At 57.4% G+C, this 25,843-nt stretch overlaps 1 protein-coding gene across 1 annotated transcript; it reads right to left on the minus strand.

Annotated features, from left to right (window-relative positions):
• Positions 1-5,694: 5,694 nt before the first annotated feature.
• Positions 5,695-24,501, minus strand: KRT80 (keratin 80). Its single transcript, XM_084223525.1, has 9 exons — positions 23,384-24,501; positions 20,141-20,355; positions 13,916-13,976; positions 12,879-12,974; positions 10,115-10,279; positions 9,625-9,750; positions 7,549-7,769; positions 7,076-7,131; positions 5,695-7,001 (listed from the first exon to the last, which is right to left on the minus strand). The coding sequence occupies exons 1-9, from the start codon at positions 23,717-23,719 to the stop codon at positions 6,841-6,843; spliced, it is 1,437 nt and encodes a 478-aa protein (XP_084079651.1). The 5' UTR covers positions 23,720-24,501; the 3' UTR covers positions 5,695-6,840.
• Between the last annotated feature and the right edge of the window lie 1,342 nt (positions 24,502-25,843).

The following is a 25,843-nucleotide window of genomic DNA, read 5'->3' on the forward strand; positions in this document are numbered from 1 at the left end:
GCCGCGATTCCCCGGCCCGGAGCCCCGGATCCTGCTGGGATCGGAGAGAGCGGGGCTGGGGCCACCTGGCAGGGGAATCCTGTCCTGGCCGGGCTCAGGGGGTGAATCCCAATCCCAGCCGGGCTCAGGGGCTGAATCCCGGTCCTGGCCGGGCACTGGGGCCGGATCCCGGTCCTGGCTGGGCTCAGGGGCTGAATCCCGGTCCTGGCCGGGCTCAGGGGATGAATCCCAATCCCAGCCGGGCTCAGGAGACAAATCCCGGTCCTGGCCGGGCTCAGGGGTCAAATCCCGGTCCTGGCCGGGCTCAGGGGCTGAATCCCAATCCCAGGCGGGTTTACGGGGGTGAATCCCAGCCCTAGGCAGGCACAGAGAGGGTGAATCCCAATCCCAGCCGGGCTCAGGGGATGAATCCCAATCCCAGGCGGGTTTACGGGGGTGAATCCCAGCCCTAGGCAGGCACAGAGAGGGTGAATCCCAATCCCAGCCGGGCTCAGGGGATGAATCCCAATCCCAGGCGGATTGAGGGGGGTGAATCGCGATCCCAGCTGGGCACAGGGGGTGAATCCCAGCACCGGGACGGTCGGAGAGCTGTTCCACCTCCCCTGTGGAGAACGGCTGGCAATGGGGGAGGGAAAGGTGCCGCCCCGCCTTAAAACTGAGCCGGTGTGGCCGCCCTGGGGCCTCCGGGACGGTTCCCGGGGCGGAATTCCCAGCGGACACGGCTGGGGAGGGGCTGCAGCCGCAGCCCCCCCGCCCCGGGCAGGGCGAGCTCGGCTCACCTGGGCAGACTCGGCTCCCCTGGGCGGGGCCGGGCTCAGGTGCTCCCAATTCCTGCTCGGATTGGGCCGGGAGAGCCCAACCTGGCCTTATACGGGCACAGAGCAGCGGCAGCCGCTCCCCCGGGATGGGCCGATGGGGCCGGGCTCCTTCCCCCCCCTCCCTCCTCCCCTCTCTGGACACAATGCCGGGATTTGTTTGCAGCCAGCCCGGGGATCTGGGGCTCCCGGAGGGGTTTGGGCACCCAGGGTGGGGCTGGTGATCCCCTCGAGCCTGGGGAGAGGGACAGGGATAAATCCTCGCTGAGCCCTTCCCTGCTTGCTGAATTCCCTGCTCTGTGCTGGAGCATTTCATTCGGAAAACGAAATTATCTCCCCGCCCCCCAAATTCCATCCTCCCCGAGGCTGCAGGTGAAAAAAGCCAAGAAACTGAGGCACGGTTTGGGCCAGGATGGTGCAGGAAAGGGAAATCCAACCCGTGTCTTTTCCCCAAAGTGGGGGAGCTCCCTTTCCCAATGGCTGATTTCCTGGCGTGAGCCACTTCCATCCCTGCAAACAGTCGTGCCGGGCCGGGGGAGGACCCGGAGCATCCCTCTTCCTCCTCCTGTCCCACCTGAGTCACGCTGGAACTGAGGGAGCAGCTGTGGGAGAGCTGGGGTGGGTGGATTAAACTGGGTTTGGATGTGGAGTGGGAGCCCCAGGCCATCAGTTCCCAGTGCCAGGACATTTCCAGCTCCCTTCCCACACATTTAACCCCATGGCACTTCGGGGGGAGTTTGGCTCCCCTCTGGTGCTGAGCAGGATTCAGCTGGGGCTGGATTTCTCCAGGCTCTGTGCACTGGGAAGGACTGGGACAAGGCCTGGCTGCTCCCAGACTGAGGGTGCATCCCAAAATCCACTGGGGAAGGGAGGAGAGGTGGAAGAAAACCAGGAATGCTCCCCCCTGCAGCTGTTTCCTGGGGAGCAGAGGGGCTGTGAGCTGAGGCTCCAGACAGGAAAAGGGTTTTTCCCCTGATAAAGATGATTTGGGTGTGTTCCTGGAGGATTTGGCCCTTAGAGGATAAAAAAGTGGAGTCAGAAAGGACCTGGGGATATTTCAGCACAGCCAGAGACTGGTGTTACCTGAGCCCAGGGAGGGGAAGGTGACAGATCCACGGCTGCTCCAGGTGGGCTCAGGGGGAGGGACGAGTTCCTCACCTTCCCCGAGGGATTCCAGGGGTGTGGGGGCTCTGGAGGAGGGGGGCAGCGAGTCTGGAGCAATGGGACAGCCAGGCTGGATCCCAGGAGTCATTCCCAGCCGGATGGGAGCTCCTGGGGGATGAGAAATGCCCGTTTGGGTCACAGAACCATGGAACCTTACAGCAGTGGCAGGGACAGGTCCCACCCTCCCAGGGTGCTCCCAGCCCCGTCCAGCCTGGCCAGAGATGGGGCACCCACAGCTGCTCGGGGCAGAAGGGTCCCTGTAGGGTCCCCTGTAGGGTCCTGGGTAGATCCCCTGTGCATCCTGTGTAGGATCCTGTGTAGATCCCCTGTAGGGTCTCCTGTAGGGTCCCATGTAGGATCCCATGTAGATCCCATGTAGGGTCCCCTGTAGGGTCCTGTGTAGATCCCATGTAGGTCCCCTGTAGGGTCTCCTGTAGGATCCCATGTAGATCCCCTGTAGGGTCCCCTGTAGGTCCCGTATAGGATCCCCTGTAGGATCCCGTGTAGATCACCTGTAGGGTCCCCTGTAGGATCGTGTAGACCCCTGTAGGGTCTCCTGTAGGATCCCATGTAGATCCCCTGTAGGGTCCCCTGTAGGTCCCATATAGGATCCCCTGTAGGGTCCCCTGTAGGATCCCGTGTAGATCCCCTGTAGGGTCCCCTGTAGGATCGTGTAGACCCCTGTAGGGTCTCCTGTAGGGTCCCGTGTAGGATCCTGTGTAGACCCCCTGTAGGGTCCCATATAGGATCCCCTTTAGGGTCCTGTGTAGGATCCCCTGTAGGATCCCATGTAGATCTCCTGTAGGGTCTCCTGTAGGATCCTGTGTAGATCCCCTGTAGGATCCCGTGTAGATCCCCTGCAGGGTCCCGTGTAGGATCGTGTCTACATCCCCTGTAGGGTCCCCTGTAGGGTCCCGTGTAGGATCCTGTGTACATCCCCTGTAGGGTCCTGTGTAGGATCCTGTGTACATCCCCTGTAGGGTCCCCTGTAGGGTCTCCTGTAGGGTCCCGTGTAGGATCCTGTGTACATCCCCTGTAGGATCCCCTGTACATCCCCTGTGGATCCCCTCCGTTCCCCGCTCCTCGGGAGCCGTTTCCCTCTCTCTGCAGGCCGGGCCTGTGGAAGGAAGCCGGAGCTGTTGGGGATTTTTGGGGAGGCGCTGCAGCGGCGTCACCTGCCCGGCAGAGGGAGCCCGGAGCTCGCTCCTGGCCGCTCCAGGTGCGCGGATCCCGGGATGCTCCGGGAGCCGCTCCGGCCTCCGGGGCTGATCCCCTGCTGCCCTTCCCGAAATCCCCGCAGCCCCGGATTCGCCCCTGGGATGTCTCACGTCCGAGACCTCCAGGACTTGTGACGTGTCCGGTCCTGGAGAGGCTCCAGGCGGGGATGGGATCGCCCTTGGGAGCGGCTGGAGCTGATACGGCACGGCCTGCAGGAGGCTGGGCCGTGGATTCCTGAGGGGCCTGGCAGATAAGAGGGATAAATGTCCCTTGATCCCACAGATGGCCTCAGCAGCTCCCAAATCCCCCGGGGAATGTGCCCTGGCACCCCAGGGGTGACTGATTGAAGGGGATCACTGGAGCTGGCCATAAAACACCATTACTGAGCCAGAAACGGGGGAATCCTGTTCATTATACCATTTTTTAGGTAATTACCCTCCCTAACCCTGGTTTTCCCAGAAATCCTCAGGCCTTGATCCATTTTTTACATTGATCTGAGAAGGTGAGCAATGCCTCCACCCCACCAAGCGCCCTCTAACCATCATAAAACCATCTCTTTTTCCATAAAACCTGAGCTTTTCCATCAACTTCCCCCACCACCCCCACCCCCAACCGAATTCAGGATCCTTTCAGTCCTTAGGAATTTTTAGGAAGCAGCCAGGTGGGATTTTGTGGCATTTTGAGCCAAAGCCATGGATGTGACAAACCTGGCACTTTCTGGGGCTGCATCCTTCTCTGTTTTCCCTTTATTCACATTCTATCCCTAATAAGGGTAAATCAGTGTATAATATTCTGGATTGACAGCGCTGATCTGGACAACATGGGGGTGCAGCCAGGACCTTTTTGAAGGGCTGGAGTAGGGATTTTTCAGGGGGGTTCTGAGCTGAGGGTGCTGCCTGGAACCTGCAGCAATTCCCTGGGGAATTTACAGCTGGAATTGGGGTGGTTGTGACTCTGGGATGAGAACAGCCATGGGAATTTGCCCTGAGGAAGAGGCTGGGTCCCAGTGAGGGAGGGATGGTGGAGAGGGCAGGATGGGCCTCCCAAAGCCATGGATGGTCCCAGGCAGAGCTCAGCTCAGCTCCCCTCAATGGAGGGCAGGAATTCTGCTGGATGGAGCCATTAGGCTGGGAGCAGTTGGACAATGCTGGGTTAGGTCTGTCCCAGAACAGGGACCCAAAATCCCAAATCTCAAACCCACCCTTTAATCCCCTGCTGTGGCCTCAGGGATCTCTCCCAATCCCGTGGGTGGAGAAGGCTCAGAAACAGCAGAAAAATCCCCAAAATCCAAGGTCAGGGAGGAAAAGCAGTGGGAAGTCTCAGCTGAGCCCCAGCCCTCCCTGAGTTCCCCCAGCTGGGGTGTCCCAGGCCCCCGTTCCAGCCTCATCCCGGGCAGCACCGGCCCTGTTGCTGCTCCTGTCCTGGGAATGGGGCTGCTCTGAGCACACAGCCCTTCCCACTGCTCGGTTCCTCTGCCTGGGAAGGGCTTTCCCCAAGGCTCTGCAGGTTCCTGGCTCCAGAGGCAGCCCTGCACTAACCCTGCCCAACTGGGAGCACCTGCAAACTGCTCAGAGCCCCCCCTTCCCCATCCTGCCAGGCTGGGAAACTGGACTGAACTCTTTCCTGTGGTCTGGAACGTCCTTCCCATCCTCTGTCTCCCATCCCCTGCCCTGCACCTGGAGAGCTGCTCCCAAATTTGGGTTCTCTGGCACCTTGGGGATCCTGGGCTGCTTTGGACTCCCAGGGGAGCAGGGAGCACCTGTGATCCAAAAGGCACCTCTGGAATGAAGGGCTGCAGGAAAATGTGGGTGCCCAGGATGGACCTGGCCCAGGTGTGCAGGAATCCCCCTTTGGAGAGCGGCAGGAGGAGTTTGGGAAGGGGAAGCTGACCCTGGAAGGGCAGAGTGTCTCCCAGGTGAGCAGCAAACAGCAAAGCTGCTCCCAAATTTGGGTCCTCCAGTGCCCCAGGGAACCTCCTCTGGTTTGGATCTCCCAGGGAAGTCTCTGTGGGGACAAAGGAGCACCAAAAGGGCACCTCTGGAAGGAGGAGCTGCAGGGAAATGGGTGCCCAGATGTGCACAAATTCCCCTCTGGAGAGGGGCAGGAGGAGTTTGGGAAGGGGAAGCTGAGCAGTGCTGAGTGTGTTTCCCTCCTTCCCAAATTTGGTCCCCAAGGCCTTGGATCCCACCCTGTGTCTGCCCCTCTGGCCCTGTGCCCTTGGAGCATGATTTACCACTTTCTAACTCTGAGTTAGAGAGTCTTTGTCCGGGATTTTGGGTTTTAAGGATTCACCCTTCCTCCCAGGGATGTGCCCAGGCCAATCCTTGGGAAGCGATTCCAGCCTCACCTGGCTGCCAGGACCCAGCCAGGGTCCCCAGGTGGGTCCTGCTGGGAAGGAGCTGCTGCTCCAGGTGCCTGTGGTGGGCAGCTGAGAGAAAACCAAGGACAGGATGGATTCTGAGTGACAGAACTTTATTGTAACAGCCAAACCCCGCGAGCCAGAGCTGTGCTTCCTATGCTACGGGAGTGTGGGAATGGGGCCAGAATCTGGGAATTTGGGGGGGCTGAGAGGCAGTGGCTGGGGCCAGGAAGGAAAATACTGCAGGATTCTGGGTGAGGTTGGGATGAGGCCACAGCATCCCCCACCTGTGGCCACCTGGCCCTTCCAGGGCTGGCTCTGGGAGCTCTGGAGCATCGGGACTGGGATTGGCCCGTGGGGGCAGCCGGGTCAGGTACAAGCTGAAGTCAATAAATACAAAGGCAAGGGAGTTTTCCAGCTTTAGGCTGAAAGAGGGAAGATTTGGATTCATTTTAGGAAGGAAGTTCTTCCCTAGGAGGGTAGTGAGGCCCTGGAATGGATTTCCCAGAGCAGCTGTGGCTGCCCCTGGATCCCTGAAGTGCCCAAGGCCAGGCTGGAGCTTGGAGCAACCTGGGATCATGGAAAGGGTCTCTGCCCATGGCAGGGGTGGGATGGGATGAGCTTTGAGGTCCCTCCCAACCCCAACCAGGCTGTTCCCAGTGCAGTTAAATAGGAACCAATACCCCAGCTTTAGGAGCTGGAACTGCTATGTGGAGCCTGGAGAGAGGAAGGGATTATGAGAATCGAGAGTTTTGAGGCATTTTAGCTTTGGTGAAGGAATGAGGGCCCCCCTGAAGGCAGGGAAATGCCCTGAGGTGGCCAAGGGTGCCCCAGGGTGTCACCAGATCTGTCAATCCTGGTGACAAATCCATCCCCGGGGTTGTTTTCCTCCCTCTGCCCCAGTGTGGCGTTTGGATGGTGCTTTCCTTGGAAGCCCTGTCAGGAACCACCCTCAGAGAAGGGAAAGGGTTTGGCAATACCAGTAAAGGGACCGATGGCAGCTGCTAAAACCGGGGTAGGGACACTTCCCTCCTGCTGGGCACATTCCAAGGGGTGACTGCCAATCCCTGGAGGGAGCCCTGGAGAGGAAGGAGAAGGGAATGGGAGAGTCCCTAAAGCCCTGGGGTGGTTCCTGCTGTAACTGGGAATGGAGCTGTGAACTGGGATGCTGGAAAGCCAAGGGACAGCCTGGACAGGACCCTCATCCTTCATCGCTCGCACGTGGGCTGGAGTTCAGGAGGAAGAGCTTCCCAGGTGCTCTGGATCCAGGTCCATCCCATTCTCCTAGGAACACTCCCCGGGGGCCCCGGAGCTGAGCCTGGGCTGGGTCCCGCTGTCCGGAGTCCCCGGCACGTCCTGGGCTCTCCCGGGGCCGCCTCCGCGGGGCTCCGAGTCCCCCGAGCCCCGGGCGAAGAGCCGCGAGTTCCGCAGGGTGCTGGCAGAAACTGGACAAGGGGGGAGGTTAAAACCCTTCCATCCACTCCCCCATTCCCTGCATCGGAGGGATCAAAGCACTTACGAGGCCTGGGCCGGGAGTGGACGGCGCTGATGATGGTGGGAATGGGCTGCTCCATGCTGGGAAGGAAGGACATGGTGTGAGGACACGGCTTGAGCTCTCCCAGAGGGGTGGGAAGGGCTGGGATTTGGCCTGGGGGAGTTGGGATGGTGGTAGGACCAGGATGGGCTTCAACAGCTCCTGGGCAAAGCACCTGGAGAAGGTCTGGAACCTCAGCCTGGGCAGTCTGAGGAAAACTTGGGAGCAAGAAATGGGATTGAACTGCTGGGAACCGCCAGGATTTGCTCCTTCTTTGACCAAACCTTCAGCACCTGACTCAGAACTTGGGATTTGGGCAAGCTGGGCTTTGGGAGGAGTCCCTCCCTTCAGGGGGTGGGACTGGGTTCCAAAGCATTCCATGATTCCATGATGTCTCCATCCCCCCAGGTGTCCTGGAGCATCCCTTCCCCACCTGAGGCAGAGGAATCCTGGCTCACCTGTTCTCCTCCCCTTCCACGAGCTTCCTGTAGGTGAGGATCTCCACGTCCAGGGCCAGTTTGATGTTCATGAGCTCCTGGTACTCCCGGACCAGGTGAGCCATGTGCTCCCGGCTGCGCTGCAGGGCCTCCTCCAGCCCGGCCACCTTGGCCTTGGCGTCCCTGAGGGTCCCCTCGCCCTGCTCGCCAGCCTCACGGATGTGCTCCTCCAGGTACAGGCACTGAGGTGTGAGAGAGGGAGCTGAGGGGGCTTGGGAGAGGGAATTCCACACCTGTCCTGTCGTTCCCACCCCAGCACACACCTGTCTGGTTGTTTTCCCCAGCACACACCTGTCCCGCTATCCCAGCACACACCTGTCCTGTTATCCCCCCCAGGACACATCTGTCCTGTTATCCCAGGACACACCTGTCCCATTATCCCCCCCCAGCACACATGTGTCCCCTTATCCCAGGTCACACCTGTCCTGTTATCCCCCCCAGGACACATCTGTCCTGTTATCCCAGCACACACCTGTCCCATTATCCCCCCTAACACACACCTGTCCCGTTATCCCAGCACACACCTGTCTGGTTGTTTTCCCCAGCACACACCTGTCCTGTTATCCCCCCCAGGACACACCTGTCCTGTTATCCCAGGACACACCTGTTATTCCACCCTGGATACACCTGTCCTGTTATCCCAGCACACACCTCTCCCATTATACCCCCCAGCACACATCTGTCCTGTTATCCCAGCACACACCTGTCCCCTTATCCCAGGTCACACCTGTCCTGTTATCCCCCCCAGCACACACCTGTCCCGTAATCCCAGCACACACCTGTCCTGTTATCCCACCCCACACCTGCCCCGTTTTCCCAGCACACACCTGTCCTGTTTTCCCAGCACATACCTGTCCCCTTATCCCAGGTCACACCTGTCCCCTTATCCCACCCCACACCTGTCCTGTTATCCCAGCACACACCTGTCCCGTTTTCCCAGGTCACACCTGTCCTGTTATCCCCCCAGCACACACCTGTCACGTTATGCCTGGTCACACCTGTCCCGTTATCCAGCACACACCTGTCTGGTTGTTTTCCCCAGCACACACCTGTGCTGTTATCCCAGGCCACCCCACACCTGTCCCATTATCCCAGCACACACCTGTTCCATTATCCCAGGTCACACCTGTCCCGTTATCCCAGCACACACCTGTCCCATTCCCCCCAGGTCACACCTGTCCCATTTCCCCCCAGCACACACCTGTCCCATTTTCCCAGATCACACCTGTCCCATTTCCCCCCCAGCACACACCTGTCCCGTTATCCCAGCACACACCTGTCCCGTTATCCCAGCACACACCTGTCCCGTTATCCCAGGTCACACCTGTCCCATTATCCCAGGTCACACCTGTCCCATTTCCCCCCCAGCACACACCTGTCCCGTTTTCCCAGCACACACCTATCCCATTATCCCAGGTCACACCTGTCCCCTTATCCCAGGTCACACCTGTCCCGTTTTCCCAGGTCACACCTGTCCATTCCCCCCAGCACTCACCTGTCCCCTTATCCCAGGTCACACCTGTCCCCTTATCCCAGGTCACACCTGTCCCGTTTTCCCAGCACACACCTGTCCATTCCCCCCAGCACTCACCTGTCCCGTTATCCCAGGTCACACCTGTCCCATTTCCCCCCAGCACACACCTGTCCCATTTTCCCAGATCACACCTGTCCCATTTCCCCCCCAGCACACACCTGTCCCGTTATCCCAGCACACACCTGTCCCGTTATCCCAGCACACACCTGTCCCGTTATCCCAGGTCACACCTGTCCCATTATCCCAGGTCACACCTGTCCCATTATCCCAGATCACACCTGTTCCATTCCCCCCAGCACACACCTGTCCCGTTATCCCAGCACACACATGTCCCATTTCCCCCCCAGCACACACATGTCCCATTTCCCCCCCAGCACACACCTGTCCCCTTATCCCAGGTCACACCTGTCCCATTTCCCCCCAGCACACACCTATCCCGTTATCCCAGGTCACACCTGTCCCGTTATCCCAGGTCACACCTGTCCATTCCCCCCAGCACTCACCTGGCTCTTCTGGGACACGATGCAGGAGCGCAGTTTCTGGATGCGGATGTTCAGGTCCGCGATCTCCCGCCGGCTGTCCAGGAGGTGCCCCCCGAAGGAGCCGGGCTGGGAGCTGCTGTCGGTGAGCTGTGGAGAGAGGGACGGGTGCCCTGCCATCACCTGCATTACCTGGGGAAAGGTCTGGGGCTCGTGCCCATCCTCTCTGGCTGTGGCTGTGCCGGGCTCACCTGGCTCCCGGGATGTTCCTGCTCTTTGCAGAGCTGGAAGGACATTTCCATCTCCACTGGGAGATGTTCTGGGTTCCTCCAGTGGGAATTGGAGCAACAAAACCCCGGATTTACTGTCCGGAGCTGATCACGGATAGTGCCTTGTCCCTCCCTCCATTCCCAGGGCCAGCCCATCCCTCCCATCCTTGCTGATCCAGCTATTTCCAGGCCAATCCCTCCTGTCCTTTCCCTGCCTCCCCCAGCACGGAGCAGGGATCCGGCACCTTCCTCCGGGTGAGGGCCTCGGCCTCCTCCCAGCTGCGCAGGGCCAGAGCCTCGTACTGAGCCCTGACGTCCTCCACGATCCTGCCCAGGTCTGGCCGGGAGCAGCTGTCGATTCCCAGCACCACGGAAATGTCCTTGATTTCTGTCAGCAGCTCCTCCAGTTCCTGCAGAGCCACGGGACAACAGGAAAGAGAACACGGAGCTGGAAATTCATGGAATTCTTTGGGTGGGAAGGAACCTCAAAGCCCAGCCCTTCCCAGCCCTGCCATGGCAGGGACACCTCCCACGGTCCCAGGCTGCTCCCAGCCCTGTCCAGCCTGGCCTGGGACACTTCCAGGGACAGAGCAGCCACAGCTCCCCTGGGAAATCCATGGGAAGAGCTCCTTCCCAGGATCTGGTCATATCCAAGATCCCCAGTAGTGAGAGAGAGCTCTAGGTGGGCTGTGCTTGGCAGAACAGCTTCCATGTGGAGAGGGGGACAATTCCCAAGTTTTCACTCTCTGGAGTTGGGGATCTGGTATTATTTGCTCCACTAAATCTGGACTCAGGTTAAGCTGGGGTTTGGGATCTTTGGATACAAACTGGTAAAATCTGACAAAACAGCGCCTTTGGACTACTCCAGGAGCTGGGAGAATCCTGGGATCCTTAAGGCTGGAAAAGACCTGTACGATCACCAGATTCCAGCTGTTCCTCAGCAGTGCCAAGGCCACCCCTGACTGTGTCCCCAAGTGCCACATCCACTATGCCAGGGCTGGGGAACCCTTTCCAGGAAGGAATTTTCCCCAGTATCCAACCTAAACCTCTCCTGGCATTTCCTCTTGTCCAGTTGGTCATTCCCCAGGAGCAGAGCTGGAGCTGATGATCACGGACCAATATCCACTGATATCCCCGCTGAATGGGAGAGTTTTGGGAAAACAAAGGCAGTGTGGATCACTCCACAGCCTGGGGAGGCTGGGAAATGCCCTTTCCGAGCTCTGCTGTGGGATCCAGCAGGGCTGGGGCTGCTCTTTGTGATGCCAGAGACTGATTTAGGGCTCCTCAGGGAACCAGGAGCCTCTGCTGAACACACCCAGGCTGGCAGAGCTGCTCCATTCCTCTGTCCTGGGAATGCCAGGGTGGAGGGAGGCAGGAGCACCCCTGGCATCACCACCAGGATATCTGCTCTGGATAAATCACAGCTGCAAATTCCCCTCCCTGAGCCTGGAAGGGCCCCTGGACCCAGGCTTGGACCCAGGCTTGGACCCAGGCTTGTGTCCAGGCTTGGACCCAAGTTTGGACCCAGGCTTGGACCCAGGTTTGGATCCAGGTTTGGACCCAGGCTTGGATTCAAGTTTGGACCCAGGCTTGGACCCAGGCTTGGACCCAGGCTTGGACCCAGGTTTGGACCCAAGTTTGGACCCAGGTTTGGACCCAAGTTTGGACCCACGTTTGGACCCAGGCTTGGACCCAGGCTTGGATTCAAGTTTGGACCCAGGCTTGGACCCAGGCTTGCTGCTCCCTTATCTCAGGCACAGCTCCTGCTTTGCACCAGGAATTCCTTCTCCTCCTCCCTCTCCTTTGTTCTCCCCTTTGTGCTCAGGTCTCTTTGGAGCAGGAATTGTGTTCCTGGATCCTTTCCCTTCCCTGGCTGGGCTCAAAGGGCTCTGTGGCTGAGGGGTAACACAGACACAGCCCCAAAAAGCAGGATGATTGGGAGATTTTATCCCACTGCTGTTCAATCCCTGAGATTCTTTGTTAATCTTGGAGCAGGTGAGAAAATTTGTGTTTATTTGGAATGTCGGATCATTTGGTGAATAAAACCCCCAAACAAGTCATTTATGAATGAGAATTAATAAATTATTTTCTCCTGATTCATCCCAACAAGGAAAGTTTACTTCATTTTCTCTCCCCCTGGGTATATGCCAGTACCTGATGTCATTGAATCCACAGAGAAGGTGAGACAGGAGAGGTTGGGGATGAGATTTTTACATTAATTAGGGGTTAAAAAATGCAGCTTTTTGTGGTATCCACGGGAAATCAGGTGGAAACCCTGGAGCAGGGCATGATCTCCAAAATAACTGGGCTAAAATTGCCTTGCATGAGGAATAATCTCATTTTGGAGCAGATCAGGCTCCCTGGGCAGTTGTGCTGGGAGGCAGCTCCAGCCTCTCTGTGCCTCAGTTTCCCACATGGAATGTTCATACTCCTCCACCAGGCATTGTAATTGTTTGGATTGCTGGAATTTAGATAAATCCTGAGTGTTCCCACACTGCTGATCCTGCTGGGTGACATTTTCCAGGCCTGAGTCAGTGTTCTGATGGAGGCCCTTCCCCCCTGGCAGCAGTCATTCCTGGCTGGGGACCCCTCGTTTTCCCGGGAGAGGAGGAGGCTGGGCTGTGTTTCAGAGCAGCCAGCTTCTCCAGGTGTCCTGGGTTTTGGGTTCTTCCTGGAGTCTGAACATTTGGCTCACCTGGGCCGAGGTCTGGGGCAAACCCCATCCCTGGGGGCAGGAGCTGAGCCCCAACAGCCAATTTGGGATGAGGTTGGAATTCCTGGCTGTGCCAGGGGAGCCCCAGGTCCCTCCAGAGGCTCTGGGGCAGAAGGAATGTTCTGGCCCCACTCCAATGTTGTTTTTAGGGGAGGGCTCAACTCCTCAGGTCCTGCCTGAGCACAGGAATGGCTGTGACACCCTGGCCAGGATCCCACGTGGGTGGAAATGCAGGATCTGTCCCCAAAATGCAGAATTTCCCCCAGCGTCCCAGCCCTCTCCAGGTGTGTCCCCACCTGCTCATAGATGGTTTTCTTCAGCTCCAGCAGCTCCTGGAGCCCTTTGAGCTTCACCTCCAGCTCCGTGCGGTGCAAGGTGCTCACATCCAAATCCTGCAGGGATGGAAAGGGATTCATCAGGGATGGAAAGGGATTCATCAGGGATGGAAAGGGATTCATCAGTCCACACCTGGATTTACAGCCAGTCACTCCCACTGCTCCCCATCCCAGGGAGTTCCAGACACGTTGGACAGGGCTTGGAGCACCCTGGACAGGGAAGGTCTCTCCCGTGAGATGAGCTCCTTCCCACCCAACCCATTCCCAGATTTATTAACAGGGATGTTTGGAGCTGCTCTCCAGCTGGGGAGGCTCCTTTGAGAACCTTTTCCCTTTGTTTTGTGAGACTTGTTGGTGGAAGGGCCAGGCAGGGCTGGGCCATCCCTTCCCAACTTTTGCTCCCCACAAAAGGCTCCACTTATTGAAAACTTGGGAGCCATCCCTGGAAGTGTCTGGGAATTCCCTTCCTGGGGAGTGTGCCAGGGAAACATGGAATGAGCCAGGATGGGTATTTGTGGGGAACATTGCCTCTCTCCAACACCTTTACCCTGCCCCCAGACTGGGGTTTTGATGTAAAATCCCAGTTCCAGCTGATTCCCACTGGCTCCTGCTGGAGTGGGAGCTTTGCCCAGGGTTTGCCCAGGGCGTGGCCCCTCTGCAGGGAACAAAGGAAATCCTTTATCAATTCCAGCCTTTCCCAACCCTAATGGCACCCGGAGGGAACACAGGGAGGAGGAGGGGGCAGCCCAAGGAAGGTTTTGGACCCCTCAGGCCAGGGAAATCCCAGGGTGCAGCGATGGGGATGCTCTGACCCCCAGGTGCTGCCAGGGGATTTTCAGGAGCCGCTCCAGTCTCACCCTCCTGTGCCCTCCCTGTCCTCCTCCAGACCTTGTTATCCCAAAGCAGCTGAGCCTGGATCCCCTCCAGGCCCCTCCCTGGCTGTGCAGGGCTGGGTAGAGCAAATCCAGTGGGAAAGTTCCCCTTCCCCTCCTGCTGACCTTTTTGAGCTCCATGAAGGTGAATTCCATCCCGCTGCAGAGGCGAATTTCATCCTCGTACCTGCAGAGTGCCCAAAGCGTGGGGTCAACCACAGGCAAACTCAGAGGCACTCAGAGTTGTCTTGAGACCCCCTAAGTATCCCCACTTTTTGCTTTTGCTGCTTGTCCCCCCTCCTTGAGGCATTGAATGAGAAGAAGCTGCCACATTCCAGCTGCCCTGGAACACCAGGAGCACTTTTGGGATGAGGAGTCCCAGAGCAGAGAGGAGGGAGCTTTAATTGGGATTTCATCTGGGGGCTGGGCAGCCTCAGGTTCTTCACAAAGGGATGAGGGACAGGGGTGGGGATTGGGCTCTGCCCAAACTCCTCAATTTCACCCCAAACCTTTTCCATTCCCCTCATGTTTCCTCAGAGTTTCACTTCCAGGGTTGACATCTTCCCAAGGGAGAAAACTTTGGCTTGTGGAAATTCTGAGAATTCTGGAATGGTGTCATAACTCAGCCCAGGTGATTTGTGAAGGCACACAGGCAAAGGAACTGATGGAAAACTGCCATTTGTGGAAGGAAACCAAAGCAGGATGGGGTGGGCTCCTGAGTGTCCCTGTGAAGAACCAGCCCACAGGTGTTTGAATCCAGGTGGGACAGGGCAGGCCAGGGAGCAAAGCCTCAGTCCGGGGGCAAATGGATATGAGCAGGAATTGGGGAATGCTCCAGCCCTTGCTGGCTCCTGGGACAGGGGTGTGGTGATCCCAAATCCCAGGAAAGCCACATGGTCCATTTTGGGTCAGAGCAGAACAATGGGAGGGGCTCGATGTCTCCCCCAGCAGCTGGACAGGTGTGGGAGCACTGGGAGGGATGGATCAGAGCAGGCTGAGCTCTCAGGGAGCTCCTGGCTCCCCTGCTCTTCCCTGATCCCTCAGCCTCCTCAGCCTAAGGGGCACATGGCATTCCATGGAATCAGGGAATCATTAAGGTTGGAAAAGCCCTTGGAGAGCAACAAGCCCAACTGTTCCCCCAGCACTGCCAGGGCCACCCCTGACCATGTCCCCAGGTGCCACAGCCACACGGCTATGGTGGCTCCAGCCCTGCCCTGCACAGCTGTGCCAGTGCCTGGACACCTTTCCAGTGAGGAATTTCTCCCAATATTCAGCTCAACCTCTCCTGAGGCCATTTCCCTTGTCCTGTTGTTCCCTGGGAGCAGAGCCCACCCCCCCTGGCTGTCCCCTCCTGTCAGGGAGTTGTGTAGAGACAGAAGATCCCCCCTGAGCCTCCTTTTCTCCAGGCTGAGCCCCCCAGGTCCCTCAGGAGCTCTCCAGACCCTTCCCCAGCTCCATTCCCAGCTCTGGTCACACTCCAGCCCCTCTCAGTGGAAGAGGTCCCAAAGTGGCCCCATCCCCAGGCTGTGCACTCAGACCTTGAGTGCTGCTTGGACACATCACCACATGGACCTAGGGAAGCTGAGACCTTTGGGAATGAGGCAAAGTGGGATCTCCCAACAGGACAGGACTGAGGACAGGAACATCAGGAGTGTCCGTGTGCTGCTGTCTGGGGTCTGGTGCCTCCAGTCAGAAGGTTCTCAGGAGCCAGAAGGTTTCTGGGAGCCTTCCCTGCCATGTGTAAAGTGTGGAAATGGGGAGCTGTGCCTGGGGAAGGGGAACAGATGTTGGGAAAGGGGGGAAGCCGTGCTCAGGAGCTGAGCTGGGATTATCCAAAGCAGCTCCCTGGAGCTGCAGCTCCCTCACCGAGGGGACCACGAGGGCAGGGGTGTGTGACAGTCACAGCTTTGGGCACTCCTGGGGCTCCCCCTCCGTGCTGAACTCGCCCTCTCCTTCCCTGCTTTTCCAAGGCTGGGCAGCGGGGGCTGATGGGATTTACCTGTCTGGTCTGTGCTCCTCACCTGGGCTGTCAGCCCGGCTGGAATGGCCAAGCTGAGTGCCAAGCTCAGCTCAGTGCCTGTCTGCAGCCCCCTGTGCTGGGCCAAGCTCAGTGCCAGGCTCAGCTCAGTGCCTGTCTGCAGCCCCCTGTGCTGGGCCAAGCTCAGCTCAGTGCCTGTCTGCAGCCCCCTGTGCTGGGCCAAGCTCAGTGCCAAGCTCAGCTCAGTGCCTGTCTGCAGCCCCCTGTGCTGGGCCAAGCTCAGTGCCAAGCTCAGCTCAGTGCCTGTCTGCAGCCCCCTGTGCTGGGCCAAGCTCAGTGCCAAGCTCAGCTCAGTGCCTGTCTGCAGCCCCCCTTCCTCCTCCTTGCACTCAGCCCAGTCCCAGCGTGCCCCAGTGTGTCCAAGGCTGTTCCAGAGTGCCCAGTCTGTCCCAGTCTGTCCCAGTCTGTCCCAGTGTATCCCAATCTCTCCCAGTGTGTCCCAGTCTCTCCCAGTGTGTCCCAATCTCTCCCAGTGTGTCCCAGTCTCTCCCAGTGTGTCCCAGTCTCTCTCAGTCTCTCCCAGTCTGTCCCAGTGTGTCCCAGTCTGTCCCAGTCTGTCCCAGTCTCTCCCAGTGTGTCCCAGTCTCTCCCAGTGTGTCCCAGTGTGTCCCAGTGTGTCCCAGTGTGTCCCAGTGTGTCCCAGTCTCTCCCAGTCTCTCCCAGTCTCTCCCAGTCTGTCCCCACCCCGGCTCTGGCAGAGCTGTGCTCCCGGCGGAGCAGAGCTGGCCCAGCCGGCCCAACGCGCTCCTGCCACGCTCCCAGGCCCGTGACTCACCCCGGGCTGGGGCTGGAGCATTCCACAGGCACATCCCAGCCTTTATCTCTGGGAGATAATCCCGGGGCACTGCAGCAGGGCAAACCCAGCCCTTCCTGCACTTGGCACACTTGAGACGGCGTCTGCTCGCCCCAGGCTCCTTCCAGGGAGCAAAATCCAGGGAAGCAGCTCTCAGGCAGGCTGTTCCCTTCTGAATGTGCCAGTGTTCCCTCCTGGATGTGCCTGTCCCCTCTCCATCCATCCATCCATCCCTCCACCCATCCATCCATCCATCCCTCCACCCATCCATCCATCCATCCCTCCACCCATCCATCCATCCATCCATCATCCATCATCCATCCATCCATCCATCCATCCATCCATCCATCCATCCATCCCTCCATCCATCCCTCCATCATCCATCCATCATCCATCCATCCATCCCTCCCTCCCTCCATCCATCCATCATCCATCCATCCATCAATCATCCATCCATCAATCATCCATCCATCCATCCATCCATCCATCCATCCATCCATCCATCCATCCCTCTGGAATTGCTGGTCCATAGCAGAATCCTTTGAGGAGAAGGTGGGAGTGTTCCAGGGAGTCCCATCCAGGTGGGTTTGGGAAGCAGCCCCTGACTCAGGATGAATTCAGGGCCTCATGGGGGGACTCCCCCAGGCACATTTCCCATCCTGCAGGATTTGGGGTGTTCCATCCAGAATGCCACAGCCTGGCTGAGGGCACCACTCCAGTGGGAAATCCAACTGGTTCTTTGTTTTTCCTCCCCCAGAATTCCCTGGGGAAAAGAAACCTCCTGGATTTGCCTGGTTTGTGCAGAGATTTGCTCCAGAAATGCCCCTGGGCTGGGCCAGGGCTGGATGGGGCCTGGGAATTCTCTCCCTGTGAATCAGTTTTGAGGGATGAAGCACCCCAGTTGTGTCCTGTCCCATTGTCACTGGGAAAGTCACAAGAAATCCCATGGAGAGCAGCCTTGGGCAGCACCTTCCTCCCTAAGGAATCAGGTTGGGAAACCCTGGAGTGCCGGGAGCTGGGAATTCCTGCAGCCATTCCTGGGTGCAGATCTGAGCACAGACTGGGGCTGCCCCATCCCTGAAGTGTCCAAGGGCTGGGGACACCCTGGCAGAGGGGAAGGTGTCCCTGTCCATGCCAGGGTCCCTTCCCACCCAAACCAGGCTGGGATTCTGTTTCCTCAAGGGAGTGCAGGGAGGGCCAGGTGCTCCCTGCAGGGATGGCAGCTCCTAACCTTTGCAATATCCAAATAAACAGCAGGCAGGCACCTCCCATAGGAATTTAGGACTTTTTAAGTAATTCAGGGTGTCATTTGAAGGATTCCCAGGAGGATGATTTCAGTGTAAGGTGAAGAATCAAACTCCTGGTTCTTATTCCTGTCAAATTCCTCCCAACAGTCCCTGTCCTTGGCACTGCTGAGCCCCTGGAATCCTGGGCTTTGGGTTCCTCACAAGAAAGACCCCGAGGGGCTGCAGGGAGTCCAGGGATGGGAATGGAGCTCAGAAGGGCTGGAGCACCAGGGAAAGGTCTGGAGAACTCCTGAGGGACCTGGGAGGGCTCAGCCTGGAGAAGAGGAGGCTCGGGGGGGACCTTCTGGCTCTGCACAACTCCCGGACAGGAGGGGACAGCCAGGTGGGATTCAGGATCCACTCCCAGGGAGCAAGGGAAAAACAGCCTCAAGTTCCATCAGAGGAGGTTTAAGTTGGATATTTGGAAAAATTTCTATGGAAAGGGTTGTCCAGCCCTTGCACAGGGTGCCCAGGGAGTCCCCACCCCTGGAAGTGTCCAAAACTGTGTGGATGTGACACCTGGGGACATGGGGTCAGTAGTGACCACAATGGCAGGGCGTTGATGGATGGACCTGATGATTTCCAAGGGCTTTTCCAAGCTGAGTGATTCCATGATTCCGACCTGCTCTGAGCTGATTAAGGCATTTCACTGCTGGGTCTCTGTTAGAAGGAGCTGTCAGCCCTTCCCTAATTTGCAGCCACCTGGAGCAGGGCTTAAGGAGCTGGAGAATCCTTGGACTGAACTCCCTGGAGAGGGCAAAGACTGCTTGGGCCTCACCTCAGGAGGGGGTTTGGATCCCAGCAGGGATTTCTGCTCCCCCAGTCCCTTGGCAGCACTTTGGGTTGGACAGTCTCTGCACAGCCCAAATCCCCACGGGAGCCTCCAGAGCTCCAGGAAGGTGCTGGGTGCCAGTGGGAGGGAAAGGAGCTCATTTGGGATTCTCCTGTGGGATGCAAATGAGCCCCATAATGAGGGAGGCATTGTCTGCTCCCCTGTGACCGGGCATGGCCCAGCTACTCTCTCTTATCTGCTCATCTCAGAGCTCTCCAGAGATAAGAGAAGCTCCCCAGAGATAAGAGGCAGCTGCACCTCCCCGACCTTTGGCTGCCTCCCTATTCTTGGTCAGGACCATCTGGGGCACAATTTTGACCTTTTGGTCAAAGCAGAGTTTGGGAGAAATGCTTCAGGTGAAGGGGGAAAGGAAGAGATCCCACAGTCATGGCATAGAATATTCCTGCTTTACTAAGGAATTCCTCCCTGTGAGGGTGGGGAGGGCCTGGAATGGATTTCCCTGTGGCTGCCCCATCCCTGGAAGTGTCCAAGGCCACTGGATGGGGCTTGGAGCAGACTGGGAGAGTGGGAGGCGTCCCTGCCCATGCAGGGGTGTGATGGGTGTGTGTGAGCCTGGAGAGGAAAAAGCTCCAGGAAGAACTTAGAGCCCCTTCCAGTGTCTCAAGGGACACCAGGGGAGCTGGAGAGGAACCTGGGACAAGGGATGGAGGCAGAGGACAGGGGGAAATGGCTTCCCAGAGGGCAGGGATAGGTGGGATATTGGGAAGGAATTCCTCCCTGTGAGGGTGGGGAGGCTCTGGAATGGATTTCCCTGTAGCTGCCCCTGGATCCCTGGAAGTGCCCAAGGTTGGACAGGGCTTTGAGTGGAAGGTGTCCCTGCCCATGGCAAGGGTGGCACTGGGTGATTCTAAAGGTCCCTCCTAACCTGTTGTGTGAGGATGAATATCCTGAGTTGGAAGACACCCACAGGGATCGTCAAATCCAACTCCTGGCCCTGCCCAGAGCTCCCCAAAACTCCCACCATGTAGCCAGGAGCATTGTGTTTTGTACTGAGCAGCCTGGTCCAGAAATCACTTTGGGGACAAAGTTCTGGCTTGTGCTAATTTTGTGGAGAATAAACATTCCCTGTTTTCATGGCTGTCCCTCCAGCAATGCCATTCCCTGAGTTGTTCTCTGGCAGAGGCTCCTCTCAGACCCTGCTCTCCTTGGAATTTCATTGTTCCAGCTTTTCTTTCACCTCTCATTAACCAGAAAGACACTGTGATCCTAAATCCATCCTTCTGTGCACACCAAACTAGGAATACATTCCTGGGCATCTCAGGCTGGCTGAGTTAAATCAGTCCCACGGGGCTGCTCCCAGCTGAATCCCCCGGGTCTGGACAGACAGGGGCAGGGGCAGGGACAAGGGACAAGGGAAAGGGACAAGGGACAGGACACCTACTTGCTCCGGAAGGTGTCCATGGTGCTCAGGACCTTTGCCAGCTCCGACTCCAGGTTCTCCTGCTCGTAGTTGAGCGCCTTCATCTCCTGGTTCATTTTGCTCACATACTGCTCATAGATGGCCTTGATGTCCGAGTCAGAGTGGGAATTGTCCTGGTCCTTCAGGAAGTTCCACCTGGTTGTCAGGATCTTGTTCTGCTGCTCCAAGCTCTGGACCTGTGGGAGAGGTTTCAGAGGTGTCAGTGACACTGAGGGTCACAATCAAAGCATGGCAGGGCAGGAGTGCTGGAGACCTTCATAATCAGCAGATTTCCAGGGAAGAATGAGAAATCCCTTAAAAATTAGCCCTGGGGATGGAGGGTTATGGAATCTTGGAATGGTTTGAGTTGGAAGGGACCTTAAAGATCACCCAGGTTCATCCCTTGGCATTGGCAGGGACATGTCCCTCTTTCAGAGGACTTCTAGGGGTTTTACACGTTACCCACTAATTAATTTCTCAGTAGACCACGGTGAAATCAACATAAACACAGTGACATGGGAATGAACATGTTCACATTGGGCTAAACACAGTGATATCAGGATAAAGGAGTCACTGACAATAGGAATGGTCAGTTCTGTCCCTTTTGGTGTGACAATGGGCTCCTGGAAACACCTCCAGCATCACCAGATCCAGGTGTTGAATCCAGCTCGGTGAAGCCAAGGCTGCAGATCCACCCCAGGTCAGGCAGGGATGTCCAGGGTCAAGGAAGGGCAGATTTCCTACCCCAGAGAACACAAAGAGAGGGAACCCTCTGGATTGCAAGGGATTACAGCATGGAGAGGTTCAGGGAATGAATCAGGTTTATTGCAGAGCAGCTCAGACAAAGCTCTGGAGAACATCCCAGGTAATTACAGACTCCAGGTGAGCTCCCTGTGCTGGCTCTGAGAGGACAACGCTGCCCTTCCACCGCCCGCCTTTGAGGAACCTGCTCCTCTTTCCCAATATTCCCAATCTCACCAGTAACACTCCAAGTTTAACAGTTCTCATCTTCAAAGCTCTTGGCCAACTCCAATTAATTGGCTAATTGCTACCTCTGGGAGCAGCCCCAGTCACGTTTTGGCTGGAGATGCCAGAGCTGCCTCCAAGTTTCCCGTGTTGCGTTCCGGGATGACTCAGGGCCGATGCCATGCCCGGAGCACTGGGAGCACTGGGAGCACTGGGAGCACTGGGGACAGGGGCCATCGGACCTCCAGCCTTGGCCCGGGGTCCAAAGAAGAGGCAGAATTCCAGCTGCTCACCCAGATGTGGCACCATCTTTCTCCAAATCCTTCTTGTCTGAACAGAGGGAGCAGCCAAGCAAAGCAGAACCATTCCAGTGCTTGGGAGCTTCCGGCAGAAGGGATGGGAGTGTTGGGATGTTCCAGGTCTCACTCTTACAGACTTCACCCTTCCCTCCTGGGATGAGAATGGATTGTGTTGGCTGTTGTTCCAGGTCCATCTTTGACCTTTAATTAATTCCTGACCTCCTTTGTAATTCTCAGCTGCTCCTTTTATCCCTCACGTTCCTGTTAGCAAATCATCCCTGCACTCAACTGGTTCCATCTTGGCTTCCAACATCTGCTTGGAACTGGATGATCCTAAAGGTCCCTCGTGACCCAAACCATTCCATGATTCTGTGACTCCTGCAATGTCCCCCTCAGTGGAAATCCCCCCTTGCAGAGCCTTTGCAGGAGCTTTGCAGAGGGATCAGCCAGATTTGGCCTCATTCCCTGGAATTTCATGCCTGAACACACAAGTGGCCAAAGTTTGGTCCTTGCAGACCCTCCCCTCTGGGCTGTTTGGGATAAAGGCAGAGCCTCAACCAGGGGCTTGAGGCCTTGGCGTTTCCCTGTCTTCTTTTATATCTGTCTGGAAAATAAAAACCAGCAGATGTGTAACAGCTGGAAAACCCCCAGCACCAAACTCCTGTAGCTGTGTGGGCAATTATCCCTGGAATCACCTGCTGGGGATCGAGAACATCTGAATCCCTGATTATAAAGCCAGGTTCTCTTTGACAAGGAAGTGTCATTCCCTTCCTCTGGAATGAGGGCCTGGGGCAGGCACCTAAAGCTGCCACTTGATGCAGCTCTTGAAGCCTTCAAAGGAGCTCAGGAGCTGCAGTCGGAGACCTGGGCCCAGGGGGTGTTTGTGTCCCTGAGCCCCCGTGCCAGGATCCACATGGATCAGGAGGTCGCTGGGTTGGGTTTGTCGGGAAACCTGGAACTCTCGGCTCTTCCCTCCCTGGTGCCAGGGAACAGGCCTGGCTCAGGCACGTGGGGTTTTGTGCCTTTCCCTTCCTCCCATCCCTGCTCTGAGGGCCCAGCAAACCCCAGCCTCTCCACCTGGACAGTCCAAATTCCAGCCTCTACTGTCTGGGTGTTTCCCACACCAGGTGCTGTCCAAATTCCCAGTGCCACAATCTTGGACAGGCTCACAGGGGGAGGCTGTGCCCATCCCCAGAGCCAGGCTGGGCCCTGCTGACACTGCCAGCCGTGTCTGGCCACAACTGTCCCCTTGGAGAGACCCACCGCCGATGTTCCCACGGCTCCTCCTTCCCAGCGTGAATTCAGGTCCTCGCAGAGTTGAAGTGAATCAATCCCAGGCTGCTGGAGGTTGGCAGGGAGAGCTGCATGAAGCAATCCCAGAGATTACATCTGTTTACGGAGCAGGGCTCTGCAGGAACCTGCCTGCTCTGGGAGTTGTTTTCCTTGGAGAAACTTCTGCTTCTCCCGGCTCCGCAGAGATGAAAGCAGCACTTTCTTGGCCCCTCTCCTCAGAAGCTCGGAGGCAGCGGCTGGGGGATCCCCTGGCCCCCCGTGCTGCCCAGGTGGAGGTGGGGATGAGTTTCCAGGGATGAGTTTCCAGGGATGAGTTTCCAGCTCGCTTCAGCAGCCGGAATTGGAGCTGCCGCCATACTCGGCGTCACTGCCCGTGGCTGTTTGGCCACTCTGGGAGCCAAGGCCTCCCGTCCACGGTGTCTCCTGCCCACGGTGCCCCTGCCGGGGCTGCTCTGGGGATCCTCAGGAGCTGCCCCGTGTGACAGGCACAGCCCCGGCCACAGCTCCCCCAGGGATGCTCCCCAACCCTCGTTAGACAGAGAGCTCGGAAGGAATAATTAATTGGGCTAATAACTAATTATCCGGATGTGCCAGCCTGGCCGGGGTTGCTGCAGACCCCGGTGGGTCCCCAGAGCCCCTCCCCACCCCAGCCAGGAGCTGTCCCTACCTTCTCGATCAGGGTCACGAACTGGTTGTTGAGCACTTTGATGTCCTCCTTCTCCTGCTGCCGCACGGCCTGGAACTCGGTGTCGATGTCCAGGCGCACGGGGGGCGGCAGCCTCCCCTCGCCGGGGAAGGGCGAGCGGCGCAGGCTGCCCAGGGAGCCGCTGCCCAGGGAGCCGTGCCCGTCGCTGCCCAGCGAGCCGTGCCCGTCGCTGGTGCCGCCCTCGGGGCTGCGGCGCTCCGGGCTCGGGCTGCCGGCGGCTCGGCCGCGGCTCATCCTCGCCGCCGCCTCGGCGGAGCACAGCGAGCCGCTGGAGAAGGCAGAGCTGGGGTTGGTCATGGCCGGGCTGGCTCCGGGGGAGGGAAAGGCAGGCAGGGCTGAAGGTTTGCGGCTGCTGCTGCCTCCGAGAGAGGAGCGGCAGCGCGGCGGGGCCGGCGCGGTTCCGTCTGCCGGGCTTGTGGGCTGCTAATGAATTCCAAGCACCTGTTCTGCGATGTTCATTAAACGGAGGAGGGTGGAACCCTTGATGGATGGAAATCCAGATCAACCTGTTGGCTCTTTTTTTTTTCTTTTTTTTTTTTTAATGTTGTTGGTTTTTTTTTCTTCTTATTCCCTCCTCTGTCTGTTCCTTCCTTTCTTCAGAAGCTTGTTTGTGTGAGGAGGACTCAGGCCCTGACAGCAAAAACAAACCCTCCCAGGTAATTCCGGCCCCCAGCGGCTGCCTCCCTCATCCTTAAAAGGTGAGGAAAGGAATTGGAGGTGCCGGGCTTGGGAAGGACTGCTCCAGGCACAGCTCTGCACAGAGACTTGGCACACAGAGCCGGCATCAGCCCCTGGCTGCTTTCCAGCCCAAATTTTCAGGAAGGAAAAGTGATACTTTCTTTCATTTTTTTTTTTCCTTTTCTTTTCTTTTCTTTTTTTTTTTTTTTTTAATACAGGAGGATTTCAAACCATAAAGAGTCTGAATTGGCTAAAGAAGGAGTTGGGAAATGGATCCCAATCTTGGCGTGACTGGAGCTGCTCCTGCTCTACATGGGCACAGCATGAAGGGGTCTGGTGCTCGGGTGTTTTAGAGAGGATAGGTCTGGTTTTAGGGATGTTAGGTCTAGTTTATGCATAATAGATCTGGGTTCAGGGATGTTAGGTCTAGTTTATGGAAAATAGGTCTGGTTTTAGGGAGGATAAATCTGTTTTAAGAAATTGTAGGTCCAGCTTTAGGGAAGATGGGTCGGGTTTAGGGAGGATAGGCCTGGTTTTGAGACCCCTTGGAGTGGGGTCCAAGAGTGCTGAGGTTATTCATTCATCTGCTCTGGCAGCACCAGAGACCCTCAAAACCTCCGGACCTGAGGTGGATCTCAGGTGCCCAAGTCCATCCTTGACTGCCCCATTCCCATTGCCCAAAAGCCCTATAAAAGCTGGAGATACAAAAGCTCTGGGAATTTCAATGAGCTCTGGTGTCCCACCCTCAAATCCCTGTTTGGTACAAACCCACCCTGGAGGTGGTTTCCTGTTTTTGCTCCATTTCTCCTGTGAAGCCTGGGAAAGAAGAGCTCCCGTCTGTGCCATGCTTTGTGGCATCCCTGGGAAGGGGGATGGTCTTCTCTGCCATCCCAATTTCCATTTTGTGGGAAAGCTGCTGCTTTGCTGCTCTGGGTCTGCTCCACGCTGGAGTTTCTCTTCCAAGGGAGGTGAGGGAAGGAGAGGTTGGATCTGTGCTCTGACAAGAAATATCTGCTGAGGAGCAGCTGTAGTTTGGGAAGGACTTCCCAGGGAAGGGGACCTGTTCCTGTGGGGTTGACCTTTCCTTCAGGTGGAATTGCAGCATATTGCCAGGAACAGGGGGTTTTCCCATGTCCACCTTCCCAAAACATTCTTTCCATGCATTTGAACACCAGGTCACTCACTCAGTGGGTCTTTGGCAGGATTTCTCACAGTAATCCTGAGGGTTTATTTTAATGATTAAGCCCAAATTCCTGTCTGGGAGCAGCCACAGCTCGTTGCTCCCGCTCTGTGGGTGACATGACCCCTTCCTGGTGGGCTTCTCTGATGGCTCTGTGGCTGCAGGCACAGACAGGATCCCAACAGGCACCAGGTCAGGGTCACCCTTGGCCTTGGGGCTGCTGGAGGTGCTGAGGGCACTCGGGACAGCCCTGGGAAATCTGGATCCCTCTGAGGGAAGCAGGTGCAGGTGGAATGAGGGTCCTTTGGTGCTGTAGGGCCTGGGAGCAGGGTCTGCTCTGATCCTGGTGGGATCTTTCATGATCCCAGGTCATCCCACCTGTCTGAGCACCAATCCCTGCTCCTTTCTCCTCCAAGGATCAATTCTTTCCCTCATCCTTTTTCTTCCATGAAATGAAGTTTCCAAACCTTGGTCCAGCCCATGGGAACAACAAGCTTGGCTCCAAGACCATCTCCAGTGCACTGTGGCACAGGAAGCCTCTCCAGGTGATGGGATCCAGAGGG

This window comes from Fringilla coelebs, assembly GCF_963513975.1.
Source record: "Fringilla coelebs genome assembly, chromosome: 30".
NCBI lineage: Eukaryota > Metazoa > Chordata > Aves > Passeriformes > Fringillidae > Fringilla > Fringilla coelebs.